Source organism: Halichoerus grypus, chromosome 10 (assembly GCF_964656455.1).
Source record: "Halichoerus grypus chromosome 10, mHalGry1.hap1.1, whole genome shotgun sequence".
Lineage (NCBI taxonomy): Eukaryota > Metazoa > Chordata > Mammalia > Carnivora > Phocidae > Halichoerus > Halichoerus grypus.
In genome coordinates, this window is record NC_135721.1 from 114,577,744 (window position 1) to 114,599,046 (window position 21,303).

Consider the following 21,303-nt stretch of genomic DNA (forward strand, 5'->3'; position numbering starts at 1 on the left):
TCGCCTGCACTCTTCAGCTGTGTGGGCATAAATACAGCGTTCCGGGGCTTTTGCAGGATGAGGCCCTCTTTTCCACAGGTGAGCCTCAGGATACAGAGTGAGGATGGACACAGAACAGCCCCTGTCTGGGCTTAAAGGCGTATTTGGGTTTCTGAGACCTTTCTGTAGCTCCTGTAGATCCATGCTATTCCTGCCACTTTTTTTTTTTTTTTTAAGATTTATTTATCTATTTTAGAGAGAGAGAGCATGAGCGTGAGGAACAGAGGAAGAGAGAGAATCTCAGGCAGACTCCACACTTGAGTACAGAGCCTGACTCAGGGCTCAATCCCACCACCCTGAGATCAGGACTTGAGCTGAAACCAAGAGTCGGACACTTAGCTAACTGAGCCACCCAGGCGCCCCGTGCCACTTCTATACAGGGTAGAGAAACGAGAGCCCAGCCCCGACCCCATCTTCTGAACCTGTGGACAGGATCAACAGTACCCATTTAGGGAAAGTATTCTGGAACCAGGCAGATGTTGGATCTTTTTTCCATTCTTTTTTCTTTTTCTTCTAACTGGGGACTTCGGAGAGAATATTGGTAGCTTTCGGGTTCTTTCATGTGTCAGCATGAGCTTTTAAATGGGGTTTGCAAAGGGCAGAGTTTGGAAATTGGATGAAAGAGCATTAGGAGACTAGTTTCCTTATGGTGGGGGAACTGCTGATTTATTTGTAGCAACTTAATGTGGAGATAAGAGAGTTGAGGTGGTGGGAAGAGCCCTGGCTGTAGACCTGGGTTCTAGTACTGATTCTTTCTCTAACTCCCTATGTGATGTGTCACCTTTTCTGGGCATCATTTTTCCTCAGTCACCTAATGAGACAGGTCGGACTTCAGGTTCTCTGAGAATAGCTCAAGTGTGCACCCCTCCCCCTTTGATGCCAAAATTGTAACTCATTTAGTCAGGGTCTGGCAGGACATTTGATGCCATGTTGCGCAGGGATGCTTACTAACTGTCCCTGTAGGACAATGGCTTTCTTTGACATTGGTGATTAACTTGGTTGTTTTGACTTTGGGTCTTTTCTTGCCCACATTCACGGGACAGATGACAGGTGACCCCAGCACAGTGACTAGTGGCTTGAAGGCCAGATATGGTTCTCCTGGCTGTGAGGGTACCCTGAACATCTGAGGTTTATTCATGGGCATGATGAACAGGAACGTCTGAATGATTGCTAGATGCAGGCAAGGCAGGGCTCCCTCAGCTTCACTCAGCTGCATGCCTGCCAGTAGTCCCCACCATGACCAGGCTGCTGGTTCTTCAGAATTCCCACTTAGTGTTGCATTTGTGTGTAAGTGTCCTCTGGAGTGTGTTTGTGTTTGCTGTGTGCTGAGAGTGGGAAAGAACAGCACTCTCCTCCTTCCCTCCTAGTCCTTGTATCTTCAGCTAGATGAACTCAGATGTAGAATCTTGGGTCTTTGAAAGGACACCATCATTCATTCATTCAGTGAGAGGATATTACTGGGCCCTCCTTCCCACCAGTGCCGAAATCTCTCTGTACTAGTCATGAGTGTACAGTTATGACTTTTTAGCATCTGTTGAGATGCCCTAAGTTCGTGGCTCCTATACTGAATGCCCCCAGACCAGGGCAGGCAAACTTGCCCCTCTCAGAAACTCTTCAAAGAGAAGTCAAGTCTGCCTTTGCCTAAGAGAAAGGAGCATCCTATCTAGTTGTATTGAACTGATGTGTTCTCTGAAAATGGTTTCTGTACAGTCACTAACAGGTTCCTTGCAGAAGGAGTTTCCAGTCTTGGGTGAATGTCTTTTCAACTGGTCTCTCTGTTTCATAGGTTATCTCTTTCGTATTTTTCCTCCAGATAGCTGTTTAGAGTGTCTAATGAAGCGACTGTCTGGAGACCAATGTTTATTTCAACATGGTTGGAGTTGTTTTTGCTTCAGCTTTCAGAGCCAATAAAGCTGGTTATTAGATTCTGTAATTGCTGCTGTAATTACTCTCTTGGAACCGGCAGAGGCATAATTAAATATGGAGATTCCAAGGACTATTTTTTTCCATCTAAAAACAAACTCTTTAACTTCTGTTGGCCTGAGTTAGATTTCAACTGTTAAAGCCACTGTGTTTATGAATGACACTGAGGTTCTTTGACAGGAACGGGATTTTTTTGGATACCCCTTTGAATATTTGGTTTATGAACTCCTTGTAACCCCGTACTTGTTTTTATTTTTTTCATTTCCCCCCCAGTTTTATTGAGATATAATTGACATAACATTGTATTAGTTTTAGCTATACAGTGTAATGATTTGATGTATGTATGTATTGTGAAATGATTACCATGATAAGTTTAGTTAACATCTATCACCTCACACAGTTACAGTTTTTTTTTCTTATAATAAGAACCCAGTACTTGTTTTTTTAAACCCAACCATCTGGAATTTGGAGATGTAAAAGGCAAGACACTAAGAGCCAGCATATATTTATGTAAAACATTGGGCTCGGCCCTTTAAACTTTGGCTACATATAGAAGTAGATTCCTGTGGTCAGAAATAGGGTTGGGATGGATGATATTTTACTTTAAGTGTAACAGTATGCAGGAAGAGAGGCATTTTACTCCTTTAGTTTGCCCTAAGTTATACTTTACCACTCTGCCACACGTTTCTAAAGTATAGAGTGGTTCAAGTACTATGAATATTTAAGTTTACACATACTCTTTTTTTTAAGATTTTATTTATTCCAAGAGAGTGAGTGCACAAGCAGGAGGAGGGGCAGAGGCAGAGGGAGAGAGAGAATCCCAAGCAGGCTCCACGCTCAGCGCAGAGCCTGACACAGGACTCAATCCCACAACCCTGAGATCACGACCTGAGCCAAAACCAAGAGTCAAATGCTTAACCACTGAGCCACCCAGGCGCCCCTAATTTCAATATTACATTAGGGGTGCCTGGATGGCACAGTCAGTTAAGTGCCGACTCTTGGTTTCAGCTCAGGTCCTGATCTCGGGGTCATGAGATCAAGCTCTGCTCTGGACCCCGCGCTCCATGAGGAGTCTGCTTGAGACTTTCTCTCCCTTGCCCTTTGCCCCTCCCCCCCAAAATAAATAAATAAATCTTTTTTGGGAAAAAAAAAAAAGATCACTCATGAACCACATATGAAGGGAGAAAATGAATAGTGTACACTTTCTCTTTGGAGTTCTTAACTAGTTGAGAAATACACACAGGAGTTAGATTGGGGTAAATAAATCAGCTGTCCCTGCCAGGTACCATCCTGGAGAGTTCACTACATGGAGAGGAAGACTTTGTGAACCCTGCAGGCAGGAGGGGAAGCCCTAGAGGACCAGGCTGTTTGCTCAGGCCCTTTTCTTCCTCTCCAAGAGCACACCTTATGGTGAGGATGGAGGGAAGGGCAAGTGCTTACAAAAGTTGCTGTTTTATGGGCCAGGAGGGATGCAGGGAAAGAATCCTATCAAATGATTGTTTTAGCTAGTGTTTCAGTGAGACATTATCATTTCTCCTTTGAGTCACAGGGACACAGGAGATAAAATATGGGTGTACCACACATGAGGAACCCTGCATAAAATACATGAAAAACTTAAAATACAGATGAAATTAGAGATTCAGTTTAATATATATGAAGTACTTATTGTGTACCAGCCATTGTGCTGGATATTGGTCTGTAAACATGAATAATATAAACATTTCATTCATGGGGGGACTTGCTTCCTTCTCTAATATGTTTGGGTATTTGCTTCCAGATCATTTATTGCTTGGGGAATTTTATTTTTATTTTTTTATTTTTTTATTTTTTATTTTTATTTATTTTTTTAAAAGATTTTATTTATTTATTTGACACAGAGAGAGAGCGAGCGCAAGCAGGAACACAAGCAGGGGGAGTGGGAGAGGGAGAAGCAGGCTTCCCACGGAGCAGGGAGCCCGATGCGGGGCTCGATCCCAGTACTCTGGGATCGTGACCTGAGCCGAAGGCAGACGCTTAACTACTGAGCCACCCAGGCGCCCCTGCTTGGGGAATTTTAGAAGTAATGTGGAGATTAGAGAAATGTAAGATTGGCACACAAGGAGTCACTGCCAATTGAAAATGTAGGGAGGGCGCCTGGGTCAAGCCCCTGCTCAGTGGGGACTCCGCTTCTCCCTCTGCCCCTCCCCCCCACTTATGTGCTTGTGCACATGTGCACGCTCTCTCTCAAAAATAAATCTTAAAAAAAAAAGGATATGTTTCCTTAAAAAAAAGTATTAGAGAAAAAAATTAAAGCAGTTCTAAATCTAATATGTTAATAGGGAAAGAATAAATTTGGTTTTAAAAATCAGAATGTAGGGGCGCCTGGGTGGCTCAGTCGTTAAGCGTCTGCCTTCGGTTCAGGTCATGATCTTAGGGTCCTGGGATCAAGCTCCTGGGATCGAGCCCTGTATCGGGCTCCCTGCTCCACGGGGAGCCTGCTTCTCCTTCTCCCACTCCCCCCCGGCTTGTGTTCCCTCTCTGGTTGTGTCTGTCAAATAAATAAATAAACTCTTTAAAAAAAAATCAGAATGTATGGGGAAACTGGTGCTAAACCATTCATGAACACCCTGCTTCTGGGTTGGGGTTTCATACAAAGCAGAGCAGCTCCCTCTCTGTGATTTATTGAAAGTCAGCCCTCTACGCAAGGGTTTGGGGGAAAAAACAAACAAACCAAGAACAAAATTTGAAGAAAAAGACAAAAATCAGAATGTAGCTGACTATAAAATCAAAGCTCCTGCTACACTCAGGACACTGAAAAGCAAGGCAGGTGTGTCATCTCCTTGTTCATTCTTGAGAACTGTTCCAGTGTCACTTGCCATCATTCTGAGCCTGTGTGGGAAGAGCAGAGACTTGAGGGTTTACACAGACCAGTGGTTGAGCCCTCCCCTCTCCACATACAGCAGTATGACTTGGATGGCACTTCACCTTTCTGATCACCAGTCTCTTTGTCAGTAATAGATCTGGGATCTCTGCCCCACGACTGGGTAAGGAAGATTAAATGAGAAAGTGGATGGGACTGCCACAGCTTGCTTACCACACAATAGGCAGTCAAGACCCCTTGTTCACTTTACTCATGAACATGGCAGACAAGTTTTTATAGGCTGGGCTATGCCATGGGTGGTGGGGATGGCTGAGGTGGACCTGGGAAAGAGGCATCTGTGGGACATTGGCCTGAGAAAACTTGAGACTCATTTGTTGATTAGGATATGTCTGAGTTTGGGGCGCCTGGGTGCCTCAGTTGTTAAGCGTCTGCATTCGGCTCAGGTCATGATCCCGGGGTCCTGGGATCGAGCCCCGCATCGGGCTCCCTGCTCAGTGGGGAACCTGCTTCTCCCTCTGCCTGCTGCTTTGCCTGCTTGTGCTCTCTCTCTGTCAAATAAATAAAATCTTAAAAAAAAAAACAAAACAATCTGAGTTCGTTTCAGTGGAAAGGCAACACAGCACCAAGGAAGGCACAAGGAAGCAACGCCAGGCCCTGAGCACTTATATACCAGGTATCTTCCCTCTGCCATGCTCGTCAGTGGCAAAGGTATCCCAGAACCCAGCCTGTGGGGACAACCCCAGTCCCTTGCAGGATCTTACAGGCCATATCAAACCACGTGGAGGCTTTGTCGTGTGGGTACGGGGAGCTGTTGAGGGTTTTTAAGCAAAGGAATGACATGGATTTGCACTCCATCTTCTGTGTTCCCACAGTCTCCTTGACACTCCTCACTGGACTGGATGACCCCTCCAGGGCAGGATCCTGCCTTTTTCATTAAGTGGAAGACATAACAGTTATAATGGCAGAGTCCATGCTCTGGGGTTCCACCCTTGGCTTAATCCCTTCTGCCATTTACCACCTGATGACCTGAATTATGTAACCTCTCTGAACCTGTTTCCTCATCTGCTAAGAAGGGTGGTCATTTCTACCTTAAAGAGTTTCTGTTTTGTGAGGTACTTACATAGCATGTATGACTTAGTATTAGCAGGTGAAGGTGTTTAGAGTCTTGGGGACCCCTGGGTATGACTGCAGGTTAGATTTCTCGAGGTTATAGGTCATTCACACAGGAATCAAGGGAGATAGGTGGAATGTCTTGTCAACTTTTAAGGAGGCACATTTCATTGTTCTTCAGATTTTTTGCAATTTCTCATTAGCCTGCTTTATCCTTTGGCTGGAAGAATTTTCCTAGTGGTTTGATTTGCTCATTTTAGAGGAAGTATGGACTGCTTACCTGCAGTCCCTTGGCAGATGGTTCTCAGGATGCGTCCTAGGCTAACAGGAAGCATGAGTAGAAGGAGCATGGGACCTATTCATGTGATATATGGAGAAACCACAGCCCTATAAGGAAGATGATTGCATGTCCCTGAGAGCCTGCTGGAGATGGCTCTGGTTGGGAGCCCAGGGACATGGTGGAGCATGTGTGTGTGGGTACATACGTGTGTTCGTATATGTGTCTTAAGACTAGTGCTGTCCAGGCCAAGGTAGGGGCCCATTCGTTCTGGCTTTGATGCCCATCTAAGATGTGTACTAAAGATACCTTAGGTGCAAAGAGGGGAGTTGAGATGGTAAGGGGAAGGCACCTTGGGTTGTGAGTAGGGAGATGTGCTTTTGGCTCCTGCTCTGCCACAGATTCACCTTGGTCAAATTGCTTGTCCTGACTGGATCTAAGAACAAGATGATCCAGGAAGCATAGATGGATGATGACATTGACTTGACCAAATGGTCGGACTCTAGATTTGTCCCTGGCAGGGAATTCTGTCTTTATTTTAGTTGTGTTGTGTTTTCTATGATAGAGAATGCTACAGTAACCATCTTTAGAAATGAGGATTTTTGCTTTTGTTGAATACATTTCCAGAAGGAAATTACTGGGTCATAGGGCAGGGACATCATTATAGCTGTTGCTATGTGTTGCCATGTTGCTTTTCAGAATCAATGTATCAACTTACAGTTGTCAGCTATGTGTGAGAGAGCATTTTAACCCTAACTTATCCAGTATTTAGTATCATTATTATTTATTGTTTTTATAATTTAGTTGGCATAAAATGATACTTTAAAGCTGCTTTATAATAATTAGAGGTGCTGCTTTTTGGTGTCCACTATGTTTAAGTTGTGTTAGGTGTTTATATTCTCTCACTTATTCCTCACAATGAATCTATCAGGGAAGCTAAGTAGCTCACCTAAATCTGTGAGCTGGGATTTGAACCTAAAGCAGCATGGCCTCAAAACACATTCTCTGTCTCGGTGCCTCTCCATGCTTTGATTTGTGGGGGTGTGGTTACACAGTATGAACTTCAGCTTGTGTGCTTTGCTGCACTTTGAACTATGTGAATTTTGTATAGTTTTCTTAGAAAATTGAATGTGTTCTTTGCATAGAAGAGATTATTAACCCTGTGTTATAATGGAAGCAACAACTGAGGTGCATTTATTACAATTAGGGCGAAGACTCAAGTGAACTCTAGGATATTCTGGTGTCAGGCTCTCTGAAACTGTTTTCTCCCCCATGCAGCGGCCCTCCAGGCCCTGAAGCGCAAGAAGAGGTATGAAAAACAGCTAGCACAGATCGACGGCACACTGTCAACCATCGAGTTTCAGCGGGAGGCCCTGGAGAACGCCAATACCAACACTGAGGTGCTCAAGAACATGGGCTATGCTGCTAAGGCCATGAAGGCTGCCCACGACAACATGTATGTGGATACCCACTGGTGGGGGGGGCACCTGTGTGGCAGGGCCTCAGTCCCAGGACATGGCCTTGGGCGACCCTTTGACATTCAAAACCTGAGTTTGTTTTAATTTGCGTTCTTTTTTGGAACTCCTTTTATTTATTTTATTTTTTTAAAAGATTTTATTTATTTGACAGAGAGAGACACAGCAAGAGAGAGAACACAAGCAGGGGGGAGTGGGAGAGGGAGAAACAGGCTTCCCGCGGAGCGGGGAGCCCGATGCGGGGTCTCGATCCAAGGATCCTGGGATCATGACCTGAGCCGAAGGCAGACGCCCAACAACTGAGCCACCCAGGCGCCTCTGGGAACTCCTTTTAGAATGGATTTTATACCCTATTGCCTAAAGAAACAGATCTCGGGGTGCCTGGGTGGCTCAGTTGGTTAAACGTCCAACTCTTGATCTCAGCTCAGGTCTTGATCTCAGATCACTTAAAAAAAAGAAGAAGATTTCATGGAATGAAACAGTATTTCTGAGTAATTCAAGGTTATTGTGATGAGCAGAGTTTCTAGCTAGAAAGGTCCTACTTAGAAAGTTCTTTCACCCAGGCCTCTGATTATCAAGGTGGGGAAGCTGTGTCCCAAAGAGGGGAGGTGACTTGCTCTGGGTTATGGATGAGCTTGGATAGAACTGGGGTTAGAATCAGTGTTCATGTCTTCTTCCTGATGCTGTCAGGGTCCTGAAAGGGCTTCGGATCTCTCTGTTCTTAAATCTGCTTTTGATGGAATTTTCTGGCTCCCCTCTTGCTCTCAGTCTTTGGCTGTCATATTAACAATGTTCTTGGGGTGCCTGGCTGGCTCTTTCAGTAGAGCATGTGACTCTTGATCTCGGGGTTGTGAGTTTGAGCCCTAAGTTGGGTGTAGATTACTTAAAAAAAAAAACCAAAAAAAAAACCTTTCAAAACAGTGTTTCTGACCTCAGTGATCCTTCCCTTATGTGGCTACTTCTCATGTACAGTGGCCTAGGAAACTAGATAACCAAACTTGTTACGGTTGTAATTAAAGGCCAGGGTAACACTAAGTGCCAAATGAGGGCCTCTCCCATGAACGAATTCTGCATTTGTTGTAGTGCTTGGACTTGGCAGCATATATTTGGGGAGTGTTTAAAGTCCTTTTTTACTTCTTGGGGGTACTCAGCCATGTCAGGGATTGGCAGAATGTTGCCTGTGGGCCTACCACCTATTTAGTAAATAAAGTTTTATGGATACAGAGTCGTGCCCATTAATTTACATATTGTCAATGGCTGCTTTTGTGCTACATAGCAGGGTGAAGTGTTTATGACAGTTTGTATGGCCCACAAATTCTAAGATATTTCCTATTTCGTCCTTTAGAGGAAAAGTTCGCTGATCTCTGCTCTGGAAATGTGGGGTTGCAGGAAAAGTAGCCTTTAAATAAGTGAGGTATTACCTGAGGGTAGATGTTCATTGGGCTGAGCTTCCTAAGTTAGGTCCACGTCTGCTCCATTTCTGTGTTCTCCAAGATGCCTAGCACAGGGCACATCTCAATAAACCACTGTGCATGCTTTGAAATATATGTGTGTGTATTATCCTGATTAATTGTATGTTTGTAAGATTGACAGTGCATAGAAAGTAATACTGCATGTTTGCCTTTCTTTTGGGGCCTACTGGAGGAGCCATAAGTGGATTTGAGTAGAAGGGAAGGACCTATCAACTGGCACAGCTGTATTTTGTGATTTGTGATTTTATCTCTCCCTGTACAGAGTTACAGAGTTCTCCTTGACCTGAAGAAGAGCTATTGGCCCAGGAGTTAAAGTCCTGTAGTCTCATTTGACATGTTTATTACTAGCTTACATGAGAGATCATGAATGTGGCATCTAACTTTGCTAAGCCTTATTTCTTTAGGGTGTTGGACTAGATGATGTCTAAGAACACTTCCATCCTCTTGATTCTGTGATTCTCTTTTAAAAGGGGGAGAAAGATAATAAAGACAAACAAGTAAATCCTCAAAGGGAATAATTACAGGGGATAGGGTGGGAAGCAGATTGTGTGCAGTGGGGTTTCTGTTCCTGCCTCATAGACCCTCTTTACAAAGACTGATTGTCCAATATGACATCTGTCCATTTCATTTAAAGGGACATCGATAAAGTTGATGAATTAATGCAGGACATTGCTGACCAGCAAGAACTTGCAGAGGAGATTTCAACAGCTATTTCAAAACCTGTAGGATTTGGAGAAGAGTTTGATGAGGTGAGTGGTTTCATGCAGTTCACATAAGCTTCACAACTGTCACCCAGGCTGCCCTTTGATGTGCTGTTGAAGTCTCTCCGGCATGGTGTATGTGGTTTGGAAATCACCAGTTCTCATTCCTCCAGAGTCTTGGACATAAATAGATCATGGTATTAACTCTCCCTAATTCTGGATTTTGAGAAATGGCTTTCAATTCACTCTTTGGGATAGAAGTTTAGGTTGAGTAAAGGGACCTTCATAGGGACCCCTCAGTAGGCTTCAGGTCAATAATTGGTTTCAGTGATTACCTTGCACATTTCATGGGGGACCCTGGGCTCAGAGCTGGGGCAGCTGAGATGACCGTTCCTTGTAGAAGGTTACAGGATTTTCCCTTGGGCAACTCTGATTTGAGGTAAAGGTGAAGCCAAGGAAGGAGCATTTATATCTGACCCCTGAGGGATCCATCTGAACTCGGCCACCTACCAGTTTCTGCTGTAGCAATTGGGATCTTCAGTCTCTTAGGATTTAAAAATACAACAGGCCCTGTTGAAGAGATTTCATTCTGTGTTAGATTTGAGTCTGCTGAAGGTCAGGTCCTCCCGCCTGAACCTAATTCTTTGTGCTATCTGATTCCCACTGTAGCTGAAAAAACAGCCTGTGGCTCTTAGACTTGGCTCCCAGCACCAGGGTCTTCATGTTTTCAGACTGAAATTTGATGGACTAGTCAAGTTAATTTCAATTCAGCAAATATTCCTGAACATTCACTGAGTGTACCCAGTTCTGAGATAAAGAGGAATGAAAAGATGCAGTCCCTTCTCTCAAAATGCTGACAGCTAGTGCAGGACACTGGATATAGATTCTGTAACTGCTTGATAGGGTATTATGTTCACCAGTAGAACCATGTTTAAGGTTTGAGTCAGAGTATGGACCTGGAGATCATCTCCCTTCTGACCTTCCTAGAAGGGGTGTGTGTCCTCTGGGTCATCAGGAAAGAGGGACTGCTGCAGGGGATAGGAGTCCCAGGGACATCTCTCTCACTCTTGTGTTTCCTTTACCAGGATGAGCTCATGGCAGAATTAGAAGAACTAGAACAGGAGGAACTAGACAAGAATTTGCTGGAAATCAGTGGACCCGAAACAGTCCCTCTACCAAATGTTCCCTCTATAACCTTACCATCAAAACCCAGTGAGTACTTCTTACCCAGTCATGACATACCCCTAGTGCCCTGTGGTGGGTAATCTTGAGGTTGGTTGGCCTCAGTTTGGGTCCTGAGTTTGCCTAGGATTGAGAATCACAGAAGATCTGTTGTGATGGCCACGGAGACATCATCGCCTGTCTTTTCCTAGTTTCTCTATAGAACAGGGTTTCTTAACCTCGGCACTATTGACACAGCCAGGTAATTCTTTGGGTTGGGGGAGGGGGGTTTTATGTATTACAGATGTTTACACAGCACCCCTGGGCTCTGTCATCCCCAAGTTGTGACAACCAAAAATGTCTCCAGATACTGGCAGATGTCCCCTGCAGGGTGTGGGGGGATCACCCCCAGTTGAGAACCACTCTTCCAGAATGATTTTTCCTATGTCACCAAACAAAAGAAAGTTCTAGGCACTGGGAGAAGGTGTGAGAGTTTAATTCCAGGACAGCTGTTGGTTGCTGTCTAATATCCTCTGCTGTGCACATCTGCAAAAACTTGGGGCCTCAGAGGCAGCCACTGTGGGAAGGAAATATCTTTGGCTTTTAGAGACATGGTTCTATAAAACCTTCATTTCTTTCTGCCTGCTCCTTCTTCCCCCTCCCTCTTCCATTATTTCACCTTGGGTGGGTAGAAGTATTCCACATCAAACTTCTAGAAAAGGTACAGAAGTTTGACTTGGCATGGAGAGAGAGCCTGGGGAGCAGTGTAACGAGGCTATAGTCCTCTTACCCTCCCATGTATCCAGAAGAAATGGCCCCTTAAGTTGAGTTGGCAGCATGGTGGTGGGTTCAGGCAAAGGGGGTCCAAACACTGTTTAAGGGGCACCTGTGGGTGTGGAGAGGTGGTTCAAGCCACTTGAGGTGGGGGGGATTGCTGGCAAGGATTAGATCTCCTCTGGGGTTCTTCCTGATTTCCCCCTCCTTGAATGCTCTGGGATGAATTCTGACGGACTCTCAGTGTAGAATCCTTGTTTTGCCTGGCCCCAATGCTGGTGGAGGGGGGGTGCCGGGAACGTGTGCCTGTTATCTGGAGTTTTATGTTGCAGCTTTCAGGCACAGAAAAAGTCTGCTGATAGCCTGGCGATGAGGCTGGGTGCCAGGGTTGTGCTACATCATGTCTCTAAAACAGCCCTGCCCTTGCACCCAGCCAGAATGTGTTGAGAGCATTGTAACCAGTCCTCCTAAATAGCCCTTTCTCTCTTCACACAGCCAAGAAGAAGGAAGAGGAAGAGGATGATATGAAGGAATTGGAGAATTGGGCTGGATCCATGTAACTGGTCCAGTGCGGGCTGGGCCCAGACAGACTCTGGTGGCCTGTGCAGCGGGCAGGCGTGTGCGCGTGCGGGGCAGGCAGGACATGGTGCAGGCAGGTTCCATCGCTCCTGAGTCTCCCTCCAAAGCCTTAGGGCCGCATCACTGCTCAGTCTCTGCATAGCATGGTCTGCACCCAGCGGGACAGGGAGGGGGGAGGGGGGCTGGCGGGTGGGGTGGGAGGTGCCTGCTGTTTATAATGTTGAATTTCTGTAAAATAAACTGTATTTGCAAATCCAACATTGAGCTTCTGGACTACGCTAACTCCACTGCTGAACCTCAATGGAAAGGGTCGACCGTTTGCAGTTGAAATGATCTGAAAATGTAGCCTCTGTCCTTTTAAGTCAGTTGACTTGTCGCACCTTTCTTTGTAAGACTTGTATGGTACTGGCAGAAAAGTTTTTTAAAAGCCATAGGCTTTTCCTTGTCCTTAGCTGTAATAATGCATCTGACTTTGGTTTCCTTGAGAACTGTATTTCCGTCCATCTCCTGTGTACTGGCCCCTGTGTTTACCACTCTGCCTACCCCTCACTCCTGTTCCCCTGGTCTTTTGGAGTTTGTGACACTGATTTGAAATGGATGGTGTTCTCTTGAGAGCAAGTGAGATTGTAGAGTTAAACCCCAGCTATACATTTTTCTAACATAGCTCTAAGGTCCTTGTTGCTGTTTGTGATAACTGATAGATAACTCATTGGAAACATGTGCATACATTTATATTCAGATGAAATTATGGTTTGCACTGTCTATTAAATATCTCAATTAATTTTCATACTTTGCTGTTGTGTTCAATCTGTCATTTGCTTCGGGAGCTGACTCTTCCGAGGCTAGCGTGGTGTCCAGTGGCGTCTGTGGAAACCTACACAGGACTTGAGCATGACCGGCATCAACAGTCTGTACCAAAGAACAGAGTGCATCTTACTAGAAATGTTTCTAAGTTCTGGAGATCACGGGTCTGTGGCCTTCATCTTCCTTGGGGACCCTTGGGTACAGTTCAGGAGTGAGTGGTTCTTGTGCAGTTCCGTGGTCTTCCCTCGTTTTTCTCTGTCAGTGTCCATGGGCAGCGCCCACAGGATGGCAGAGCCTCCCCCTGTTGGAAACATGGTATTCCTACTGACTGGGCCCATCTGGTGCATTGGTTTAGTGAACCAGTCTGGTACATTGGTGCACTGAAGAAAATGGCCTTGGGGCGCCTGGGTGGCTCAGTTGGTTAAGCGACTGCCTTCGGCTCAGGTCATGATCCTGGAGTCCCTGGATCGAGTCCCGCATCGGGCTCCCTGCTTGGCAGGGAGTCTGCTTCTCCCTCTGACCCTCCCCCCTCTCATGTGCTCTCTCTCATTCTCTCTCTCTCAAATAAATAAATAAAATCTTTAAAAAAAAAAAAAAGAAAATGGCCTTTCTCATGGAGAGAAAGTGTAGGGCAGTGACTAAGAATCTAGGACACAGTAGTCTCAGGTCTGCTGTGACTCACAATGTGACCTTGGCCCAGCCTCTTCCACTCTCTCTACTTTTCTTTAGTCTTAGCCCCCCTGGAGAATCTGATGACCACTATGGACCTTCTTTAGAAAAGTGGATCTATGAACATGTGTTCTTAATTCTGCATGCCAGTTGGCAGAATTTGAGAGGATCCCTTCTCTAATGCCTATCCCTAAACCTCTTAAGATTAAAATCACCTTGAGGCTCCTGGGTGGCTCAGTCACTTAAGCTTCTGACTCTGGATTTTGGCTCCGGTCATGATCTCAGGGTTGTGAGATTGAGCCCCATGTCTAGCTCCGCACTGGGTGTGGAGCCTGCTTGGGATTCTCTCTCTCCTTCTCCCTTTGCCCCCCTCCCCCAGAAAAGATTAAAATGACCCTGAGTTCACAATTAAAACACTGCCATCGCTCACTGGGTACCTTGGGGCTAGTTGCCCACTTTCCCTGGATCTCATTTTCCCATCTGTGAAATAAGGGGGTGGGACCAGATCATCGGAGGTCCTGTCTGTGAAGTTGCTGATGCCCTGTGCCTCACTCCTCGTTTCTCATCTTCCCTGGCTGCCACACTTAGGATTAGACTTGACCACCATGGCTTGGAAATTCATGACTTGTGTGGAGGTTGGGTCTGGCTATTCTCAGAAGTTCTTTTCTTTCCACCTCAAGAAGAATCTAGTGGCAACACTTGCTGCCAGCTTCCCACCCTCTTGGAGCAGTTGGTGTAGCCCCTGGGCATCATTTGGTGTGGGGGGTCCAGAGTGAACATTCTTAAGTCTTCTCATCAGTTGTCTCAGGGGCTTCTCACCCAATGTCTGAATGAGGGTAACTCACAGGTCCAACCATCCAGCTCTGGCAGGCCTGAAACCAGGTTCAGGGCAGTGTCTGGGGCTCCTCTGAGAAATAGCTGCTTATTCCTCTTAAATGTGGACCCTGTGCCAGGCTGTGGGTTGCAGTGTTGAATAATGCTCAGTCTCTTTCCTGCTCTTAGGAGGTTCTCAGGCTGGAGAGAAAAGTTACTATGTCAGGATTCCTTGGCTACAAGCTACAGATGACTCAATTGACTAGTATAAACAGTAAAGTCATCTACTTACCCATTCAAAGCTTACTCAACAAATATTTACTGAGCACCTACTGTGTGCCAGGCATTGTTCAAGGCACTGTGAGTGCATGCAACAGACAAAGTCCCTGCCCTCGAGGTGTTTACATTCTAATAAGTCTCAGGACTAGAAATCTTGGGTTGGTAGAGGGTTGAATGGGAGTGGTGAGGGCAGGGTCGGAGTCTGGGTTTGAGGCAGTGGCTCAACCATGTCCTCAAGAACTAGGATCTTTGCATCCTTCTGCTCTGCCACTCTCCATACATTAGCTTTCCCTTATTGGGCTTGGTCCCTCTTGGTCATTAGATGGCCTTTCATCACACATCCAGGATCTAGAAGCAGGAGGATCAGAATAGCCAGAGTTTCTTTCACCTCTGCCCATGTTAACAGGAGGCAAACCTTTCCCAGGAGGCCCCACACAAACTATCCCTATATCTCATGGACCACAACTGTTGCATGGTCATTTCTTGCTGTGAAGGAGTCTGGGAAAGTGGGGACTGTACAATAAAGGGTCCAATCAGGATTCTCCCCTTGGGCTGGGGATGGACCTCCCTTCTCTGAGCCCATTACTATTTTTAAGAAGGAAGAAGAGGGGATGGTTGCTGAGTTAGGTGGCACCAAGTGTCTACCACAGAGGCCGACACTGAAACAGACAGATACGAGATTAGCTCTATCCATTTATTCCAAAAAGCGGATCAGCCCATGATGTATTCCTTTCAAATCCTTCAATCTGCCTCCACCCTCTCCTCTTCTGTGGTTGGAAAACTAAGGTGTGTTGGAATTACCCAGGGAGCTTGTTAAAAGTTCCGTGTCCTGGGCCCCATCCCCTGAGCTGGGTGGGGATCCAAGAATTTGCATTTTAACAAACCCCTCGGGTGATTCTGATGTAGGGGTCCTGGCGCTACACTTTGGAGCACTAAGGTGGACAGGATCAAGACCTCAGAATGTTTACATGAATCCTCCATAAGCTGGAACCTCTCCCCATGTCTCCCCCATACTGTTATGCAGAATCTCCTGTCTCCTACAACATGTGTTCTCTGCCTCCCAGCTGTTACGTGGGCTCCAGTTCCCTAGCCTTCCTCTCCTGAGCACAGCCTGCCTCATTCCTGCAGGGATTTGCTGCTTCCTTCTCTGCTTCCCACTTCCCACACTCTTGTTAGGATTCCTTACTTTCTTCCCAGACAGATCACTGCATTTACTCACCCCCTAGATCTGCCCGGCACAGATCAGCTACTCAGCGATGTTTGTGTGAAAGCATGTATATGGTCAGAGGGGAGTGTGCTGTTGATTGGGTGTGCCAGGAGGAGGTGGAATTTGAGCCTGGGCTTGAAGGAGTGGATTCTTGATGTGTGCCTGCGATGAATGGGACATTCTAGACCAAGGGAAGCTTGTGAGAGGAGACAAGAAGGCAAGGAGGTGAGGGCTGCCTCAGGAGGATTTGACTGGGGGACGGGCTTGCTTGAGAAGAGGTTGAGGTAGAAGTGGAAAGGTAGGTTGGGGTTAGACTGGGATCTCGAGCATGAGACTGAGGGGTCTACATAGTCAAGAATCAAGCAGGGAAGGAAGGGAGACAGGGATGGTAGGGGAAAGAAGGAAAGAAAATCAGTTGCTCAGGCAATAGTTTTGGGGCCAGAGGAGGAGTAGAGATGAAGCTTTTTAGGTTGCCTCCCATTTCCCTCAGTGAAGTGAGGGGTGGCAATTTTAGAAGCAGCAGTACCATGGGGTAAATTCCTGCGTCTTCCAAGTGGAGGCTGGACAATGGGCTTGTGTGTGGGCAACAGCAGGCCAGGATGTAGATGCCAAGAGCACAAGGCTCTGGAGCCTGGCATGTAAGGTTCAGATCCTGCCTCTGTAGTGCAGGGACTGTGAGCCTCGGGAGGTGACTTCATTGCCTAAGCCTGGTTTCTCATCTGTAATGTGCAGGTCCTAAACACCTGTCTTTGTTTCGTTTTCTAGTGCCTCCATAACAAATGACTACAAACCAGAGGCCTTAACACGATAGAAATCTATTCTCTCACAGCTTAAGAGGTCTGAAGTCCAAAATCAGCAGGGCCATGCTGCCCTCAGAGGCCCTAGGGAGGATCCTTCCTCACCTTTTCTAGTTTCAGGTAGCTCGTAGCATTCTTTGGCTTGTAGCTCTGTCACTCCAGTCTGTGCCTCGTCTTCTCATGGCTTTCCTATGTGTCTGTGTGTCCTTTCCTGTCTCTTATAAGGACACTTGTCATTGTTAGGGCCCACCCTAATTCAATATGATCTCATCTTGATCCTTACTTTAATTATATCTGCATAGACCCTATTTCCAAATAAGGTCACATTGTGAGGTTCCAGGTGGACATGAATTTGGGGGGACACTATTCAACCCAGTGTGCTGCCTCATAGAGCTCTGAGGTCACAGCCTGCAAAGCACACAGCAAGGTTTAGAGAGCTCTGTGAGGTAGAGGTGGGAAGCCCAGCTATTATGAGCCCCACTTGCTAGATGTGAAAACTGAGGCTTTAGGGAAACTTTGGGTCCCACTGCTAGTAAGTGACAGAAGAAGCAGATGAATTGCTTATTCTATGAAGGCCATTCAACATCTGTATTTTGGGCGTCTTTATGCCAGCTCATGGTTTGGTGGAAAAATTAGTTCATCATCCTCTTCATCATCATTGCCATGACAGGCTGGGTAGTCAATGTAGTGAAACCCTTTGAGAAGAGGGAGGGTACCTGCCCCAGGAGGGCTTGTGAGAGGAAGTACTGTCTTAGCCAAGATTGAGGGGTACTGAGGAATCAGCAAGGGAAACAGTGTGAAAGACAGGAGTTAGGATAGTTTTCAATGGTATGCGCAAAGGCCTGGAGGCCACCCTGGGCTTCTGTGTGGGCCTGGGCTGGTCAACGACACAGAGTCAGTAGACCTTCAGCTATGTATTTATGAAATGAGGGGCACCTGGGTGGCTCAGTCAGTTAAGCATCCGACTCTTGATTTTAGCTCAGGTCATGATCTCAGGGTTGTGGGATGGAGCCCCATGTGGGGCTCTGCACTTAAAGCAGAGTCTGCTTGAGATTATCTCCCTCTTCCTCTGTCCTTTCCCCTGCTCACACTCGCTCGCTCTTTCTCAAATAAATAAATATTTAAAGATTTTATTTATTTATTTGACAGAGAGACAGGGAGAGCAGGAACACAAGCAGGGGGAGTGGGAGAGGGAGAAGCAGGCCTCCTGCAGAGCAGGGAGCCCGATGCGGGCCTCGATCCCAGGACCCTGGGATTGTGACCTAAGCGGAAGGCAGCCACTCAACAACTAAGCCACCCAGGTGCCCCAATAAATAAAATCTTTTAAAAAAGTATTTATGAAATGAATTACAGATGGGGAAACAAAGGCACCAAGGTACTTCAAGTCCCATAGCAAATACTGGCAGAGCTAAGACATGAACTCAACTCCCCTGTCTCCCTATCCAGGTCTCTTCCTGTCTGCCCCGGGTACCGGGTGCTGCAGAAACAGCTTCCTTCCTCCCTGCTAAGCTGCATCCTGGCCTTGGTCAGACAACAGAGGAGTCAGGTAGAGCTGGGATAGAAGCACAGACCTTTGGGTTCCACAGCCGAGACTGCACCGATCGCGAGCTGGACTTCCATGAGGCTCTAGCTAAACTGGGCCCACATTCCCACAGGGCAACTCCCGGGCTGAAGCGGAGGGGAAAGGTCCCCCTGTTTAGAGCAGAAATATGTTCTCTTGCCCACTAATGTTACTTGCCTGGACTTGCTGGTTTTCAGTAAGAACAACAGCCTAAAAGAATGGCAAGTATTGAGGTATTTACTAACAAGCACTTAATCTCCTTCATCTTACTTTATCCACCCAAGAACTATTTCAGGGTAGGACCACACATTGCCCTATTTTACAGCTAAGAAAACCCAGGCTCAGTGGGATAAAGTGACTTGCTCAAGGTCACAGAGCTGGGGAGCAGTAAAGCCACAAGAATCCAACCCCCACCTTCGCCCCCCCCACAGCCCTTCTTTGCCACAGTGGTGGGGGAGGGGCAGGCTCACAGAGTCTCTTCCCTGTCTCCCTCAGAAGGTACCAACTCTGAATGTGACCAAATGATCGGGTCCAAAGAGGAGGCCAACTCTCTTAGGAATCTTCCTGCTGAGAGCAAAAAGACCACAGGCAACAGGATCTAGAATCATCCAATGTGACCTGGACTGGAGCAGTGGTGTCAGAACCATGCAGCGGAGTCAGGCTCCTTCCGCAAGGGGCTTTGGAAGGTGGGACCCCTCTGGGGCTGGTTTGCCCTCCCCACCCTGAGGCCCTACCTATTCCCCGCCCCCCCAGACCATCTCACTGATACTACCTCTGTTTCCTTCTCTCCCTCCTCAGCTTGGGTAGCTATGTGGGGGACAAGCGGTTCCCTCACAGGAAGTGTGGACAAAGATACCACGGTACGTAAGGATGGCAGTTCTGCTTATCTATTGTTACACAATAAACCACCCTGTAACTTAGTTGTGAAAAGCAACTATTTCATTATGCTCACAGATTCTGTGGTCAGAAATTTGGAAAGGGCCCAGTGGGAACCACTTGTCTCTGTTCCCTGATAACGGGGGCCTCACCTGCAAAGACCTGAAGGCTGGTGATTACTTCAACGGCTGGAATCATCCAGGGGCCTCTTCAGTTCTTCAGTATTTGTGGTCGTTGATGCTAGTTATTGGCTGGGACTTCCACTGGGACTGTCAGCAGGAGCACGTGCCCTCTCCTTGTGGCTTGGGCTTCCTCACAGCATGGGAGCCTCAATGTAGTCCAAGCTTAGGGCTCTAAAAGGGATTGCCCCAGCCAGGGTGAGGAAGGTGCATTACTTTAATGACCTTGCTTTAGAAGTCATGCAGAGCCACTTCAATGCATTTTACTGGTTATGAGTGAGTTATAGACCCACCCAGGTTCAAGGGGAGGGGAATCAGACTCCATCTCTCTCTCTCTCTTTTTTAATTTTTAATTTTTATTTTTTTATTATTTTTTAAAGATTTTATTTATTTATTTTGACAGAGAGAGAGCAAGAGAGGGAACACAAGCAGGGGTGGGGGGGGTGGGGAGGGGAATGGAGAAACAGGCTTCCCGCCGAGCAGGGAGCCTGATGTGGGGCTTGATCCCAGGACCCTGGGATCATGACCTGAGCCGAAGGCAGATGCTTAACGACCGAGCCACCCAAGCGCCCCTCTCTTTTTTTTAAAGTTTTATTTATTTAAGTAATTTCTACACCCCACATGAGGCTCAAACGCACAACCTGGGGATCAAGAGTCACAGGCTCTTCCAACTGAGCTAGCCGGGCGCTCCTACATTCCACTTCTTGATGAGGGCATGGCTAGTTCTAAAAGACCATGGAGGACAGAAGGTATCATTGGGCTTATCTCTGGAAGATACAATTGGCCATGATAGCTAACAGAGTATTTACTATGTGCCAGGAATTGAATTCACTCATCTTGTCTCCAAACCCCACCCCATCCAGAGAATTCTTTTGAGTATATGTTATATCTATCTCTGTCTATCTATCTATCTATCTATCTATCTATCTATCTATCTATCATCTATCTTTCCTTTTCTCTATATATTATATATAATACAAATATATACATGAATAAATTATATATATGTACCACTGTACTAATATATTGTATACGTAGTACATATACAACCCCTTGAGGTTTTAAAAGGCTGGGATGAGAAATAAAGATAATCAGAAATTTCAGTGTTGTCTTCCTGTATTTCAAAGGAGTTAAAGGATTTACCTTTGAAATCTGTCCCCTCTCCTTCCCATCCATTGCCACCACCTGGTCCAGGACACCATTAAATCTCAACTGAGCAACTTCAGCAGTAACTTCCATGGTCTCTCTGCCCCAATCCTTCATAGTAGCCAGAGCTAGAGTAATCTTTCTAAAGAGCTGTCACTCTCGTTTAAAAGCTCAGTGGCTTTGGGGCGCCTGGGTGGCTCAGTCGGTTAAGCATCTGCCTTCAGCTCAGGTCATGATCCCAGAGTCCTGGGATCGAGCCCCGCATCAGGATCCCTGCTCAGCAGAGAGTCTTCTCCCTCTCCTTTTGCTCCTCCCTGCCCCGCTCGTACTCTCTTGCGCTCTCAAAATAAGTAAGATTTTATTTATTTATTTATTTATTTATTTATTTATTTATTTATTTATGAGAGACCCAGACTAAGAGAGCACAAGCAGGGGGAGCAGCAGAAGGAGAGGGAGTAGAAGGCTCCTCATTGAGCAGGGAGCCCGATGTGGGGCTCGATCCCAGGACCCTGGGATCATGACCTGGACCGAGGACAGATGCTTAACCCACTGAGCCATCTAGGTGCCCCAAATAAAAAATCTTAAAAAAAACAAAGATAAA

General features: G+C 46.3%; 1 protein-coding gene across 1 annotated transcript in view; it reads left to right on the top strand.

The window, feature by feature from the left end:
• Positions 1–13,160, top strand: part of CHMP4B (charged multivesicular body protein 4B) — a 52,981-nt gene extending 39,821 nt beyond the window's left edge. The window contains exons 2-5 of the mRNA XM_036079499.2: positions 7,488–7,665; positions 9,791–9,905; positions 10,943–11,069; positions 12,288–13,160. Coding sequence (XP_035935392.1) covers positions 7,488–7,665; positions 9,791–9,905; positions 10,943–11,069; positions 12,288–12,352 — 485 coding nt within the window. The 3' untranslated portion in view covers positions 12,353–13,160. The remainder of the gene's footprint in view (positions 1–7,487; positions 7,666–9,790; positions 9,906–10,942; positions 11,070–12,287) is intronic.
• Positions 13,161–21,303: the final 8,143 nt, after the last annotated feature.